Source organism: Staurois parvus, unplaced genomic scaffold, assembly GCF_062004578.1.
Source record: "Staurois parvus isolate SC_StPar_1 unplaced genomic scaffold, SC_StPar_1.0 ptg000124l, whole genome shotgun sequence".
In the NCBI taxonomy this organism is placed as follows: domain Eukaryota; kingdom Metazoa; phylum Chordata; class Amphibia; order Anura; family Ranidae; genus Staurois; species Staurois parvus.
The window spans coordinates 2,344,321-2,361,957 of NW_028317920.1; the positions used below are offsets into that span (position 1 = coordinate 2,344,321).

At 42.9% G+C, this 17,637-nt stretch overlaps 1 protein-coding gene across 1 annotated transcript in view; it reads right to left on the minus strand.

Moving 5' to 3' along the window:
• The window catches only part of LOC149467071 (uncharacterized), a 112,480-nt gene that overhangs the window by 67,796 nt on the left and 27,047 nt on the right, over window positions 1-17,637 (minus strand). The window contains exons 5-7 of the mRNA XM_089672266.1: window positions 16,305-16,521; window positions 9,378-9,586; window positions 280-352 (exon numbers count right to left, since the gene is read on the minus strand). Of these exons, the coding sequence (XP_089528392.1) occupies window positions 280-352; window positions 9,378-9,586; window positions 16,305-16,521 (499 nt within the window). The remainder of the gene's footprint in view (window positions 1-279; window positions 353-9,377; window positions 9,587-16,304; window positions 16,522-17,637) is intronic.

Genomic DNA, 17,637 nt, shown 5'->3' on the forward strand with positions numbered 1-17,637 from the left:
TAATTCATCAATTTTTATTGTGAATGGAGTTCTCCTTTAATTCATGTAAATGTATGTAAATGAGTCATACTATTAATAAGAGCCTTCCTCTTCTGACAGTCATACAGGTGCGTCACTCAGTGTCGGGTTAAGAAGGCCAAACTGTTTGGTAATATATCTTTTGACCTGATATAAAGTGTCAGTGATTTACTACTTTCTGAATTCTTAATTAAATCAGATGGCATGATTACTAATTAAACAACCAATGTTAAATCCCACCTGTCAGCTCTCATCACTCACCTATTAAACTTGCCATGGACGCGGTGTTAATTATCTTCCCGTAGCCTTGACTCAGCATTACACGGCCTGCAGCCTATAGAGGCAAAACGTGAAAGTGAGATTTCGGAGCACTTAGACTGACATAATCATAAATGGAAAGGAATAAAAGAGTATGTTCATTTTTCCAAAATCACAAAATAAATCCAGTGCTTAAAGCCGAACTTAATTGTATCTGAGCACCACGGACTGAAAATGGTATTTAATTCATTTTTCAGTGTCAAAGTAAACTCTCCCATCCACTCATGTCTCCATTTATTGAGAAATCACCTTGAAAAATACCCCTTCTAGCATTTCTAGCCGTGGTCATCTTGAGTAAGGGCAGGTGATTCATGTAGTATTTATTTCCTGGAATCCATCTGCCCTTAGCTCAGGCATATATGCAGGAGGGTGTGCTTAGCTGAAAAAGCCCATCCTCCCCATGAAGACTCCTGGGATGTATGATATCATTTTGGACAAGGCCAGAAACCAGGAAGCAAATGAAACGTAAGAAATGTACAAAACAAAAATACAACTTAAAACAAATAAATATAATATACCTTCATATACCTTTACTAATGCTAGCGGCTTAAGGATTAACAATGGCTAATGTGGTTGTATACCCAGACTTGAAATATGAACAAAGCATATCCCTCTATAGTGTACACTTGTCATTTCTGTCCACTGCCTCATTCCTCTGAAAATATTTTCTGACACCAAGAGAAAAATGGTGACGGGGGAAGGACCTCCAGTAGATTGACAGCCTTAGCTCTGTTCCTGTGTGCTGTGTGAAAGGGGGGGGGTCCCTTCAATCAGCTCTCAGAGATTTCCTCACTGATGTTATTTCAGCTCCCCGCCCCCTGCTTTTCAGAGCTGAGAGAACCTGTGTAAAGAATGTTGGGGGAAGATGGCTATAGATAAACAAGTACAACTTATGTAGGAGGATTTGTTTCCCCTCTGTGTTTCACCTGAGGCCAGTCACTTCACTGGGTATATGTTGGGGTTAACGATCACTTTAATGTTGATTGGGAGAGTTTACAAACTCTTTACAAACTCTCTTTACAAACAAATCTGTAACATGTAAAGCAAGATCGCATTTTGTAGATAAATGGTGTCGCGCCCTCTAGTGACAGGCTTTGTTATGTAGTTAGAGGCTGGGTAGCAGCCTGGGAGTGAGGTAGAATGACTTCACCTCAGGACAGGCTGGGAGGCTCTACAGGTCAGGACTTCTGAAGCCTTCCCACCCTTCCAAAAACTGTGAGAACTTCCTGGAAGAGGGACGGAGGAGGGAAGGAGGCCCAGATTTGCATTTTTAGGGGAACGTGGCCAATCCCCAGGCAAGAGGCTGGGCATGTTGGGTAAGGGTAACCCTTAAATGTGGCAGAGCCTGTACACCAAGGTTTGTATTTGCTGAAGTCGGGAGGAAGACGAACTGAGAGGAGGCTGGACTGTGGAACCTGAGAGGGGGCCCCAGGAAGAGGAGCCTACCTACAGGCGAGATACTGGAAAGGAGGATCTAAACTGCCCATGGTCTCTTTGGGAGGACATCCTGTGCAGCAGGGAAGGAGCCAGCCCAGCTTAAGGCCTGAAAGCAGCTAGACCCAACTAGTTCTCATCTGGGACCACTTAATTGTTAGCTCTTGGAATCCCTTGCCCAGAAATACCCTCAGTGCAGCCTGGTGAAGAGGAGGATTCATTTGGGGTCTGAGGAGGTACATCAAGGGGACTTCAGTGCTCCTTAAAGAGACAGTGCTATTTTCCTGATCCACATTTTTGAACAGTATACAGTTTGCTGAGAAGTTTGTCCTCAAGTCGCAGTTCCTTGGGCATCCCATATACCCTTAGACCCCATCCAAGTTGTTAACCCCTCAACAAAAAAAAACAGCTCAAGGGCTGACTTTGTGTGTCCCTCTGGGCCCCCTCCTAGGCTATTGCCATCAGGCCAGCTGAGCAGGCCAATCACTTTGAAGGGCTGTCCTGGCCCCTTTCCATGCCTACTGTTGGGGAATGGCCAGGATCCCTTAAGAGTACAAGCCAGCCACTCCCTAGATCCACCCAGTGCTTCTAGAGCTTTCTCCAAAACTCTAGACCAGGAGGAAATTCCGGAGGGCCTGGCCTGCAGTGCCTCTCAGTCCTGACCGCAGTTTGACCTCTTTGCATCTGACTATTGCACCCAAGCTGCTACTCAACCCTCCTTTCTAACAATCAGGACTCTAGCTCCCCCTAGCTAACTAGGAGGGTACTACACAAGTATGGCTATTTTTGCATAGTTACATTGGTCCAGCTAGACCCATCCCTGTGGAAGCTGGAAATCACTTTAGTAGGCACTGATACTACAGTGGTCGGCAGTAGCTTCTGGGTCCTGTGCCAAGAGGCTGCCCTGCTACTTAGTGAACAAGAGTATGTCATTCGCTTGGCATGCAAAGCATTCTCTGAATGGATAAGGTGAAGAGACGAAGCGGTGACTTCAAGATCTCCATTTCGTCTAATCAGAGAACCCTTTGCATTCATTGAGAAAATGTAAAGGGGTTGATTTACTAAAATTGAAGAGTGCAAAATCAGGAACAGCTGCACATGGTAGCCAATCAGCTTCTAACTTCAGCTTGTTCAATTAAGCTTTGACAAAAAAAACCTGGAAGCTGATTGGTTTCTGTGCAGAGCTGCACCAGATTTACCACTCACCAGTTTTAGTAAATCAACCCCAAAGTGCTCTCTGAACATCACCCCTGCCGACTGAGCAACCTCCAGTGTTTACTAACGATGGTATTTTTGCCTGTTTTTCAGCCTTTGTAACTTTCTCAGTTGTATTAACCACTTCAATACCGGGCACTTTTACCCCTTCCTGCCCAGGCCAATTTTCAGGTTTCAGCGCTCTCACACTTTGAATGACAATTGCGCTGTCATGCAACATTGTACCCAAACTAAAATTTTATCATTTTCTTCACACAACTACAGCTTTGTTTTGGTGATATTTAATCACCGCCGGCGTTTTTATTTTTTGCTAAATTAACAAAAAAAGACCAAAAATTTAGAAAAACAAAAAACACGTTTTTCTTTGTTTCTGTTATAAAAGTGTGCAAATAAATAATTGTTCTTCATAAATTTAGGCCGAGATGTATTCTGCTACATGTCTTTGGTGAAAATAACCCAAATTAGGATGTATTATTTAGTCTGTAGGAAAGTTATAGAGTTCACAAACTATGGTATAGATCTGAAAATTGATCAATCCTGAAGTACTGACGGTCAATCTAATTCTTGAGGTCCAAGAATGTCAGAACAGTACAGATATCCCCCAAATGACCCTTTTTTGCAAAGTAGACAGTCCGACGTATTTTTTGGCATTACAGTTGCCGGTTATCAGCAGCACTTTCCTCACGCTGTCTCTTCATGAGGAAAGTACTGCCGATAACCGGCAGCTGTCACACAGTAGATTGGCACTTATCATCCATGCCCTGCAGTGCTGCCCAGTAGTTGCTCCCATCAGTGCCCTGCAAAGCTGCCCAGCAGTGCCACCCATCAATGCTGCCCAGTAGTTGCACCCATCAGTGCCCAGCAGTGCTGCCAGTCAGTGCCGTCCAGGGGCGGACTGACAACTCATGGGGCCTCCGAGCAATAGGGGATCATGGGGCCCCCGTGTCCTCGCCCACACCCAAAAAAGCCTATGAAAAAGCCAATGAAACATACCAGGGGAATCTCATGGGGCCCCCTACTGACCCTGGGCCCTCGGGCAGTGCCCGAGTGTTCGAATGGTCAGTCCGCCCCTGGTGCCGTCAGTTAGTCCCATCAGTCAGTGCCACCCATCAGTGCCGCCCATCATTGCTGCATATCATTGCAGCAGCATCAGTGACTCCTCATCAATGCCCACAGTGCCGCCTCATAAGTGCCATATCATCAGTGCAGCCTATCAGTGCCCATCAGTGCTGCCTATCCATGCCACCTCATCATTGCCCATCAGTGCTGCCTATCAGTGTCCATCAGTGCTGCCTATCAGTGCAACCCCGTCAATGCACATCAGTGAAGGAGAAAAATTACCTGTTTGCAAAATTTTATAAAAGAAAAACTTTTTTTTTTCAAATTTTTTGCTTTTTTTTATAGTGCAAAAAACAAAACACCCAGTGGCGACTAAATACCACCAAAAGAAAGCTCTATTTGTGTGAAAAAAATGATAACAATTTAATATGGGTACAGTGTTGCATGACCGCGCGCAATTGTCATTCAAAGTGCGACAGCACTGAAAGCTGAAAATTGGCCTGGGCAGGAAGGGGGTAAAAGTGTCCTGTAGGCAAGTGGTAATTGTCCCTAGTGTGTGTATGTATGAATGTGAGTTAGGGACCTTAGATTGTACGCTCCTTGAGGGCAGGGACTGATGTGAATGTACAATATATCAGTAAAGTGATGTGTAAATTTACGGCGCTATATAAGTACCTGTGATAAAAAAAAATTAAAAAGGCAATTGTTTGTGATGCACAGTTCTGTCAGTCAGTTAGAGTTTACATCTACTTCCTAAAGCTGAACTATTGACAATAAATGCATCTCAATAATTGGTAATCCATCATTAAATATCATTTTTAATGAAAGCATTATATGCATCTGAATTTAACCAGGTATTAGCTTTCTGCAGTTCCTGTACAGCAGGGCTCAGTTGTGAAAGGTAGAAGCAGCACAGGGAGCCAATCAGCTCATGTGCTTACATGAAGCATGATGATAGGGGGAGAAAGCAGAGTTAAAGAGAGATGAGCTGCTTCTCCTATCAATGCCCAATCACATGCTGGGGTGGGTCCAAGATGACCTGACCTCAGAGGAAGAGGACTGAAGGTCCCTGGCCATTAGACTGAGGACATCTAGTGGCTGAACAAAAATACTGCAGGAGAAATCAAAAGCTTTTTTTGATCTTTTAATAGCTATTCATTTTTCCATTTTTGTCTAGAGTTCACATTTAACGTTTTGCTGTATTTGCAGAATACGATGTCACACTCAAGCTTCTCTCACTGTCCAAAGCAAGGCCCCGGTCCTGCAGCCAAACCAAAATTTTTAGAAGTGAGTAATCTGAAATCATTCTTTTTTGGAGTTCCCTTCTAAAAATAAATGAACAGCAGCAAGTGCTAATTGCAATTTAGCTTATGAGAAGCGCACATATTCCTTTGAAATCAGTGGCAGCCAATCCTGCACTATATATTTATCAACGAAAGAGAGAAAAAAAAACGAAATCTTCAAATTAATTAGCAGTTTCAGTTGTTAATCCTAATTAATGATTAGGCAACGGCACAGAAAGGCCACACTTCAAAGTGTAGTTAAAGTATTAATTTACTTAGCGTTGGAGAGGCAATGAATTAGACCATTAATACTTCAGATGTGTGGCTTTTTCAAAGTGGACCCCACCCGATAACACTTAAGGGTTCAGTTATCAGTACCGCATTAATTAACTCAAGCCTCTTAGCAAATTATTCATTATTCATCGTGCCAGTTATGCCCAGCAGTAGATGCTTGAAGAAAACAAACTAGTATTTCTCGCTGCATTGGAAACTCTTGTCAAACCTTGGTTGTGACCAGCGCCATTCCCAGAATCCTTTGCGGCTCATTGAAGGCAGACAATTCCTTAGTATGGATGGAGCCACCGCATGGCCACATGTGTTGCCATGCTGCATGAGGTTTGTCCCGTGGTATTAGATCCCTTGTGACAGTTTCTGTATACAAGACTTGGGAAACATTCATAGGTCTGTTTGTTTGATTGAAATGGGGGGGGGCAGTTCACTTTATTTCTGGTTTTAAGTGATATATGTTATGCCTGTCAAGAGCTAAAGTCACCATTTCAGAAAAAACTACGGGTGCCAGTACACTGTGGGGTCCTGAAGAAGTGGACCTGTTTTGCATGAAACGCGTAGACTCATAGACTGGCTTGTTATTATGTATCAAATGGAAAATGGACTGTCTATGCTGTGATTATAATGCATTCATACCGGCATATTTTTTTAATGAAGTGGTTTATATACTCCTTTTTTTTGTTGAATTGTATTATTTTTTTAATTAAGTAAATAATAATAATAATAATTGTTATTATTATTATTATTATTATACCTTGTGAAAATATTAGATATTTGCTTTTATTATTTTTTAAATAAATAAACAAATAAAAAAAATTATTACTATTATTATTATTGTATAACATGTTCAAATATTATACACTCACTTTATTAGCATCACCTTGCTAGTGCCAAGAAAATCTCCCCCACACCTTTACACCACCACCACCAGCCTGAACCATTGATACAAGGTAGGATGGATCCATGCTTTCATGTTGTTTACGCCAAATTCTGACCCTACCATCTGAAGGCAACCAGTCTGCCCATTCTCCTCTGACCTCTAAAATCAATCTGCTCACTATATGTTTTCTGTTTTTGGACCATTCTCTGTAAGCCCTAGAAATGACTGCGTGAAAATCCCTGTAGATCAGCAGCTTTTGAAATACTCAGACCAGCCCATCTGGCACCAACAACCATGCCACGTTCAAAGTCACTTAAATCCCCTTTCTTCCCCATTCTGATGCTCGGTTTTAACTTCAGCAAGTCGTCTTCACTACATCTTCCTAAATGCATTGAGTTGCTGCCATGTGATTGGCTGATTAGCAATTTGTGTTACCAAGCTATTGAACAGGTTTTACCTAATACAGTGGCCGGTGAGTGTATGTTTTACGTTTGTGAATCTGTGTGGTTGCAAGTTTTACAGACTAAAGTCACAATAAATAAAAAATAATATTAATAAGTATCATTTCTATTTTTATTTGTAAAAACATGCAAAAATATTATATTTGCTTTTATTATTTTTTTGTATGAAGTAAATAATAGTAATATTAATAATAATGCCTCTACCAAAATGGCTGCCTCCACATAAACACAGAATAAGGCATGGGAAGTCAGTAACGGGGAAAGGTTAACTGGAGAGAAAACCACAAGCAATACAGGTGACTAGTCCTTTGTCCTTTGTGACAGCTTCCAAAATTCAGTTTTTCTTTAATAGGCTACCTCTGTAAATTTATCTGAATTCAATTTCTTCATTTCTATAGATATACCCCAGGTTCCAAATGCAGATAGTTTAGAGCAGCCTCTCTCAACCTTCTCACCCCAGAACCCCTAAAACAATCCTCAGGTCTCAGGGGACCTCTTCTGAAATCAATTCATCTGGGGGCAAAAGGAAAATGCCTTTTACAGTGGTGGTCTGTAGGAAGAATAAAACCCTTACAGTAGTGGTCTGTAGGAAGAATAAAACCCTTACAGTGGTGGTCAGTAGGAAGAAAAAACCCTTTAAGTGCTGATTAGAAAGCCACCATTACAATTAGCCAAAAGATCATTGGTGTTGTGCTGTTGGCTTTGCCAAGTGGTTATGCAGGCACCATACAATTGGAAGTCAATCAGACACAGCTCAAGAAACCCATAGCAACCTCTGGAGAAACCTTAAGGTTCCATGGAACTCTGATTGAGAATGCCACTGACTTTGCCAAGTGGCTTTGGACCCAGAACTATGCAGGCATCATCAAATGGAAGGTCAGTCAGCCACAGCTCAAGGAACCCCTGGCAATCTCTGGAGGAACCCTAGGGTTCTATGGAACCCTGACTGAGAATGCCACTGACTTTGCCAAGTGGCTTTGGACCCAGAACTATGCAGGCATCATCAAATGGAAGGTCAGTCAGCCACAGCTCAAGGAACCCCTGGCAATCTCTGGAGGAACCCAGATTGAGAATGCCACTGGCTTTGCCAAGTGGCTTTGGATGCAGAACTATGCAGGCATCATCAAATGGAAGGTCAGTCAGCCATAGTTCAAGGAACCCCTGGAAATCTCTGGAGGAACCCTGATTGAGAATGCTACTGACTTTGTCAAGTGGCTTTGGACGCAGAACTATACAGGCATCATCAAATGGAAGGTCAGTCAACCATAGCTCAATGAACCCCTGTCAATCTCTGGAGGAACCCAAGGGTTCTATGGAACCCTGATTGAGAATGCCACTGACTTTGCCAGATGGCTTTGGACCCAGAACTATGCAGGCATCATCAAATGGAAGGTCAATCAGCCACAGCTCAAGGAACCCCTGGCAATCTCTGGAGGAACCCTGATTGAGAATGCCACTGACTTTGCCAAGTAGCTTTGGACCCAGAACTATGCAAGCAACATCAAATGGAAGGTCAGTCAACCATAGCTCAATGAACCCCTGGCAATCTCTGGAGGAACCTTAGGGTTCTATGGAACCCTGATTGAGAATGCCACTGACTTTGCCAAGTAGCTTTGGACCCAGAAATATGCAAGCACCCTCAAATGGGAGGATAATCAGCCACAGCTCAAGGAACCCCTGGCAATCTCTGGAGGAACCCTGATTGAGAATGCCACTGACTTTGCCAAGTAGCTTTGGACCCAGAACTATGCAGGCATCGTCAAATGGAAGGTCAGTCAACCATAGCTCAATGAACCCCTGGCAATCTCTGGAGGAACCTTAGGGTTCTATGGAACCCTGATTGAGAATGCCACTGACTTTGCCAAGTAGCTTTGGACCCAGAAATATGCAAGCACCATCAAATGGGAGGTCAATCAGCCACAGCTCAGGGAACCCCTGGCAATCTCTGGAGGAACCCCAGGGTTCCACAAAACCCTGGTTTAGGACAACTGGTTTAGAGTAAGGGACTTTAGTTAGGTGACTTTACGCAGCAATACAGTTTACATATATTTGCAGACGCCAGTAAGAGTAACCTCTACTTTTCCCCTAAAATGCAGAAATAGTCAAATAGGCCTTTGTGCGCTGACTAACTAGAGAATGTTTTGGAAAATGTTCTATTTTTTCTGTGTGCATGTGTGTGTATGTGGAGGGGGGGGGGGGTGTTTGCCTTTCATATATGCACCTTTTCAATTTGCTAGTTATAAATTGACCTGAGCGGTTGCCAGATTTTCCTTATTGGGCGACCAACAACAAAAAAAGAATAAAAAATAAAAATAGATAAAACGAATTATACAAAATAAAAGTAATAAAAGTAATGGAAACCTTCTAATTGGACCTCGCAGCTCTTCTGTAACATGTCTTAATAAGCTCCAGAGAACACACCTGACAACATATGAAGAGGCCACGCAGGTTCACGTTAAACGTTTTGTCCCATTCCTCCAGGGTGGTATCTTCGCTCGCCGAATTCATGTTAATTCCCGCGTTATTACACGCAATGTCAATTCTCCCCCAATTAGCCACAATCGCGTCCACCACTCTTTTCACATCTTCTTCTTTGCTAATATCAGCTGCCATGGCAACAGAATTTATGCCTGTGAAATAATTCCACCAGTAAAATTAGCTGAGTTGGGATTTCTGTTCTTTCTGTATTTTAAATGGACAGGTTATTAATTACAGACATTTATAAATATGCGGGCAATTGCTTTTATATTGGAATCAACAGCTACAATGTGTCCTTAATCAACATACTAAGTAGCGGATTAATTTATTTTTTTTTCAACCAAACTTCAAAAAAAAATTCTTGGTTTATTGGTATATGGCGCCACCTAATGGTAATTTAAGAAAGTGCACATGTCCTGTATTTTAAAGAGCATTGTCACTTTTGCAGGCACATTTGAGAACATTTCAGCATGCTTGTTTTTTTGTTCCCATTCATACATCATTACTAAAAATAATAATTAGAAAAAAATAATAATTCTAACCTTTTAAAGGCATTTTTGAAACAGGCCCCAGGCAGCCTTTGATCTACTCTGAACAATTTGAAATGAGAGGAAATCTGTCCCCACTGACAAAGACATGCAAGGAAGAGTTTCCTCTCATTACATACAATGTAGAATGTCATCTTCTAGGGTTTAAAAGTGACGCTAAACTCTGGTTAAAAAAAAAAAATCTATTCCAGTTTGTATTCTTAACTCAAAAAGTCCTTTCTATTGTCTTCAGCCTCAAATCTCCAGATTCCTTTTTTTTCTGCTGCTGTGATCTGACTTCCTGTTAGGGGGTGACTACGTTCATTCTCCATGGTCCCACTGTATGAATGTAGTCACCCTCTCTTGCTCACTCTCGAGATGGACTATGGGATAGCAGGGGTTAAAATTTCGAGTCCAGACCTACTAGCCGGTCACAAAACTTACTCTCCACCAGCTGCCCCACCCAACCTTGCCCAGGTCCACCCCCAACCACACCCTGGCCCGCCCCCAACCATGCCCCCTTAAAGCTTATGAAATTACATTTTTCTTTAGAATAAATAGTCCAAAATATAAAACTGTATACAGTATGTATATCCCAGCTCCCCTGTACTCCATTATAGTGATGACATGTATACAGTACTTACTGTTCCCCCGAGTCCCCTGCGGCGGTGGAGAGGGTGTCTCCTCTCAGCGGAGGAGAGCGGACCTGTCCTGCACCTGTCCCCTCGGCGGCGGTGCCGCAGAAGCCAGAAACTGGAAGTTGTAAACCGGAACTCGGCTTCACAATGAGGCTTGGAGCGCAGGTGCAGTCGCTCCATGCTTCATCTGTGCTCACAGCTCGCAGCTCGCATTTGGCGAGCGGCTTTTTCAAGCCCTGGGATATATTCTAAAAGAAATGGAAGTGAGGGCGAATAGGAGAGGGTTCAAGAGCTCACAGGATGTTAAAAGAAGACAGAAAAACACAGTAAGAAACAGGGGCGGACTGATAACTCATGGGGCACCCGACCAATAGGGGATCATGGGGCCCCTGTGTCCTTGCCTAAATTAAAAAAAGCCTATGAAAAAGGTACCAGGGGCATCTCATGGGGCCCCCTACTGACCCCAGGCCTGAGTTTCCAAATGGTCAGTCTGCCCCTGGACTATGGAGCAGGGGCGGACTGACAACTTATGGGGCCCCCGGGCAATAGGGGATCATGGGGCCCCTGTGTCCTTGCCCAAACTCAAAAAAGCCTATGAAAAAGGTACCAGGGGCATCTCATGGGGCCCCCTACTGACCCCAGGCCCTCGGGCAGTGCCCGAGTTTCCAAATGGTCAGTCCGCCCCTGGTAAGAAACAATTTCATGAAAAATGGATTACAGGACTATTAAAGCAGAACTAAAGGGGTTAATACTCCCTTTCCCAATGGTCCCTCACCGGCACCAGTATTTTCTCGTGTGCCAGGCTTTGGCCGTCTTGATTGGCCTGCACGAGATGACAGAAATGGTCCCAGTGCTGTAGGCTGAGCTGTGCATGCGCAGAGAAGACAACATGCAGGCAGGGAAGTGTATTTTATTGCAGAAGAGACATCGCATGTCTTGTCTGCAACAGAAGCCTGCCTGCTCATTGTTTGTTGCAGATCTTCTGTTCCACTCTACGTAGTTTATGTTAGACGTGCAGAATGAAGACATTCCTTTTGGTTTGATTCGTTATTCAAATAAGTTCGTTTAGTTAAATTTGTTAAATTCATTTTCAGAATTGGTTTCGTTTTATTTATTTTCGACCTCATTTAGAATTTTCTGAATTTAGTTAAATTGAATTCAATTTGACCAAATCGAAAAGTATTGAATTTGAATTTATTCTATTCGAAATTCAAATTCCAGAAGACAGTTAAATTCTTTCTATTTTATTCTAATGTTTTTTTTTCTATTCTGTTCTTTTCTATTCTATTTAAATTCGAATCTATTCTATTTGAAATTCAAATTTTGGAAGACTCTATATTCTTTCTATTTTATTCTATTCTATTCTATTGGTTATTTTTCTATTATCTTCTATTCTAATCTATTTGATTATGTTTTTATTCTATTCCTTTATTTTTATTCTATTTCTTCTATTCTTTGATTTTATATTCTATTCTATTTTATTCTGTTTACTCTATTTTACTCTATTTGTTATATTCTATTCTGTTTTATTCTATTCTTGTATGGTCTGCCGTGGTGTCTGTTGTCGGTGTTTGGACAGGGAAGCAGTAGTCTAACGGAAGTACCCAAGCGCAGTCTGGGGTTGGTTCCGTTACACTTTTATTTTATATTATGTTCTATTCTGTTCTGTTTTATTCTATTTTTTATATTCTGTTTAATTCTATTATTTTGGAAATTCAAATTTTGGAAGGTGGCTATATTCTATTCGATTGTATTCTATTTCTTTTATTTTATGTTCTATTCTTTTCCATTTTATTTTATTCTATTCTTTTTTTCTATTCTTTTCTGTTCCGTGTTACTCTATTCATTTTTATTCTATTACATTATTTTCTATTCTATTATTTTCTGTTCTATTCCTTTTTTTTCTATTGTAATTTTGTATTTTCTATTATATTTTGTTCTGTTTTACTATTTTCTATTCTATTTGTTTCTATTCCTTTATTTTCTATTCTATTGTATTCTAGTCTTGCTTTCTAATTCTTTTTTTGTTGTCCATTTTTGCAATTTTTTTTTTCAGACGTATTCAGGCATATTTAGGCTTCAGCGCTTTTATTTTAGCGAATGGAAAGCTTGTTACTAGGAAGAGGAGGTGGATGCTTAGGCTTGGTAAATTCTAGTTTTTGGGCATTTTTTTCCTTTCAGCAACACCATCCCTGCAGGGACATTTTTTCCCTTTCAGTGACACCATTGATGCAGAAACATTTTCCTTTCAGTGACACCACAGACACAGGGACACTGTTATCCTTTCAGTGACACTATTGATGCAGGGCATATTTTGCTTTCAGTGACATCACCAGTACAGGGACATTTTTTTTTCCTTTCAGTGACACCTTTAACGCAAGGACATTTTTCCCTTTCAGTGATCCCACTGAAACAGGGAATTTTTTTCCTTTCCATGACATCACAGATGAAGAGGCATTTTTCCTTTCAATGACACCACCAACGCAGACTCATTTTTTCCTTTTAATGACAGCACTGACACATAGACATTTTTTCCTTTCCTGTGATGCCACCAGCACATAGACATTTTTTCTATTGAGTGACACCATCAATGCAGCAACATTTTTACTTCCAGTGATACCACAGACACAGGGACATTTTTATCTTTCAGTGACACCAGCAACATTGGGGCATTTTTTCCTTTCAGTGACATCACCAGTATAGGGAAATTGTTTCCTTTCAGTGACATCCCAAACGCAGACACATTTTTCCTTTCAATGACACCACTGACACATGGATATTTTTTTCTTCCAGGGACACGTTTTTCTTTCAGTGACCACTCAGTCACTGATGTAGGGACATATTTACCTTTCAGTGACACCAGCAATGTTGAATTTTGTTTCCTTCCCCACTGTTAGTCCTATACAGAGCCATAGATAATGGGGTACCACCAGTCTTCCTGTACGGGGCCCAGGTCAGCAGGGAGGCCCAGGGAGGGTGATAGGCATGGCGGGGGGGGACAATTACTGGAACCGTTCCCCTGGATGGCTCCCTCTGCAGCAGCTGAAAGCTGGCTTCTTCTCCTCCCACTGGCTTTCAGTGTTGTAGAGAGAGCCATACAGGGGATCGGTTCCAGTAACTACCACCCCCACCCGGTGCACTGATCACCCTCCCTGTGCACTACTTATTTCCTCCTGCTGCCCAGCCAAAGCCCCCCCCCGCCCGTGCCCCTCCACCACTGCAGTGTTGCTGGCTTTTCTCCTCTCTTTCCCACTGGCAGCTGCATAGGATCCTTCAAGATGGAAGGGGGGGAGGATCTGGTAAATATGTTACATTTACAAGCCCTTCCTTTCCTGAATGAACACAATGAGTGATTTGTATCAGTTACTCACTGTGTTCATTCATAACTAAAGCATAGTAAACTGTGTTTTTTTTGCCGGGGGCTGTCAGGTTTGCTGTACGGAGCCCCGTGGTTTATAACAGGAGCCCTGGTCCTAAATCTGTGCCGTTTTAAGCCCTCCAGTTCTCTGTAGTGTACGGTTGGTACTATTTCAGAGCAATGTATGTGCTACTATTCACCTCATTCTTTCCCCCAGCATGTCCCGGCACAGATCATAGGCCTGCTGGCAGCATAGCCCAATGAAAGGTACATAGTGAATACTGAATGTGTGGGATGGAAAAACCACTTACACTATATTGCCAAAAGTATTGGGACGCCTGCTTGAGCATGCACACGAACTTTAATAGCCCCCCAGTCTTAGTCTGTAGGGTTCAATATTGAGTTGGCCCACCTTTGCAGCTATAACACCCTCAACTCCTCTGGGAAGGCCGTCCACAAGGTTTAGGAGGGTGTCTATGGGAATATTTGACCATTTTTCCAGAAGCACATTTGTGTGGTCAGGCACTGATGTCGGGGGAGGAGGCCTGGCTCACAGTCTCTGCTCTAATTCATCCCAAAGGTGTTCTGTGGGGTTGAGGTCAGGACTCTGTGCAGGCCAGTCAAGTTCCTCCACCCCAAACTGGCTCCTCCATGTCTTTATGGACCTTGCATTGTGCACTGGTGAGCAATCATGTTGAAACAAAGAGGGCCATCCCCAAACTCTTCCCACAAAGTTGGGAGCATGAAATTGCTCAAAATGCCTTGGTATGCTGATGCCTTAAGAGTTCCCTTCACTGAAACTAAGAGGACAAGCCCAACCCCTGAAAAACAACCCCACACCATAACCCCCCCTCCACCAAACTTTACACTTGGCACAATGCAGTCCGGCAAGTACCGTTCTCCTGGTAACCACCAAACCCAGACACATCCATTGGATTTCCAGACAGAGAAACATGATTGGTTACTCCAGAGAACACATCTCCACTGTTCTAGAGTCCAGTGGTGGCGTGCTTTACACTACTGCATCCAACGCTTTGCATTGCACTTGGTGATGTAAGGCTTGGAAACCCATTCCATGAAGCTCTCTATGCACTGTTGTTGTGCTAATCTGAAGGCCACACCAAGTTTGGAGGTCTTTAGCTATTGACTCTGCAGACAGTTGGTGACTTCTGTGCACTGTGCGCTTCAGCATGCATTGACTCCGCTCTGTCACTTCATGGCTGAGTTGCTGTTGCTCTCAGTTGCTTCCACTTTGTTATAATACCAACAATAGTTGACCGTGGAATATTTAGTAGCCAGGAAATGTCACGGATGGACTTATTTCATAGGTGGTAACCTACCACACAGGACTGAGACAAGGGATGGGCAGGAGGGGAGGCTGCTCTGGACGCTGTGGTATTGCGTGAGGTAGGGGGGCACCATGAGGAGATTGGAGGGAGGAGATTTGTGTTGAAATGAGGGATTTGGGGGGTGGCAGGGGGTAATAATTGTTTTAGGAGGGGAAATTTTGGGAGTGGTGATTTGTGTTGGGAGGGGGGATGGTGGAAGAGGATCTGTGCTAGGAGGAAGGATTGGTTGGGGGTCATACTAGAAAAGGCAATATGGTGTGTGTGTGGGGGGGGGATTTTTGCTGGGAAGGGAATTTTTTTTTTTTTTGGGGGGGTTGGGATTGTGCTAGAAGGGGATTTTTTTGGGAGGGGGCTAGGATTGGGGATATAGGGAGGGGAATGTGTGCTGGGAGGGGGGAATTAGGAGTTGAGGGAAGAAAATTTGTGCTCAGAGGGGAAATTTGAGTGGTAGAGGATTTGTGCTGGGAGGGGGATTATTTTTGGGGGGGAAGGATTTGTAATGGGGGCATATGGGGAGAGAAAGGATTTGAGCTACAAAGATTTGTATTGGAAAGAGGAGGAATTTATGCTTGGGGGTAAGCATGCAGAATAGTGCTCAATTTCTTTTTGGAGGGAGGGGATTTTTGCTGACACATAATGCTCATACATCTTGGGGGAGGGGGGTGCAATTTGACATGTTTGCCCTGGGCTCTAGATGACCTTGTCCCAGCACTGCTATCACGGTACCACACTTGAATTCACTGAGCTCCTGAGAGTGACCCATTCTTTCACAAATGTTTGTAGAAGCAGTCTGCACGCCTAGGTGATGATTTTATACACCTGTGGCCATGGAGGTGATTGGAAGACCTGAATCCAATGATTTGGAGGGGGGTCCCAATACTTTTGGCAATATAGTGTATGTGGTTCCATGGCACCACAGTGGAATAAGGTGTGCAATGCTGAAAATGACAGGTCCACTTAACATAGAATGATTAATGATATATACAAAATTCATATACCTTTCAAATGCAGCTCATGTACTACAGCTTCAGCCTTTTCCAAGGCCATATCCACGATGGCCACTTTGGCACCTGCTTCTCCTAGAGCATGGGCAAAAGCTCGTCCAATACCCTGACCTCCTCCAGTCACATAGGCGACCTTACCATCCAACCGCAAGCGATTCAGTATGTCACGCCCCTCAAACCCTCGAAAAATGTCATCTTCCACAATTCCTTTCTACGTGAAAAAATTACCGAATATGAATCCAATTTTGTGAAAAGAGAAAACATGCGCTACACCCAACAAATAATAAAAATGACAAAATATGACATAAATTGCAATGAATGAATATATACTGTAAATGAAAAAATAAAGTGAACTACTGCTTCTCTCTTCCTGAATATCAGAAAATGAAAAAATGAAAAATAAATGAGTGCGCTGTACACTAAACCAATCTAACACAATAGCTAAACACAATATATCAAAAATAGACCATAAATAAATATGTACATATACAAAATGTGCAGAAAATGCATCTAAAGTGCTAAAAAGTCCATGTACATAATGTGAATGAGCAAAAAGTCCCAAATCCAATGTGAAAGTGCTGAAAAAATCTTGCAACAAAGTGCTATGGTGTCCACAAGTGCTCGCCACAACAGACAGATCAGCCTCTTACCAGACACATTGATCTCCAATCAAGAGAACAAACGAGCAGATGTTCAGATTCCACACTGACACCCATGCTAGCAATATCAAAGGAGATGGATCGACGGCTGCGGGCTCACCCAAACGAATTCCTCACATCGAACCACTCTCCATACAATGTAGGGAAGGGTTAAAAAAGAAGAGACTTTATAGTGCAAGAACTTCAAAAATGTATTCAGTAAAATATTGCACTTACATAGATAAGGTGCATAAAGGCAGTATACAGATTAAAAATTCCCGCAGTGTCATACCACCGGCCAGAACGTGGTGACGTCACAGAAGACCCCGCCCTCCAAAACTGGAGTCCTCTGGGATTGGAGATCCAATCCTTACTAGACCAGAGGCATTTGTTTGCGTGAGCCCGCAGCTGTCCATCCATCTCCTTTGATATTGTTAGCATGGGTGTCAGTGTGGAATCAGAACACCATCTGCTTGTGGACTTGATAAGGCACATGTGTGCGAAACGCGTTGTCCAGGTTACCGACCTCCATCTTGGCTTGCAGTCCAGAGCTGGATCTCCCCTCCTGCTTCCTCCGTAGACCGTGATGACATCATTCCAGAATGCCACGGTCATGTTGTCCATTGCCAGTGACAGGAGCACTCTGGCTCATACCATCTCCATCGCAGCGAATGGGCCGTCCATCCTGG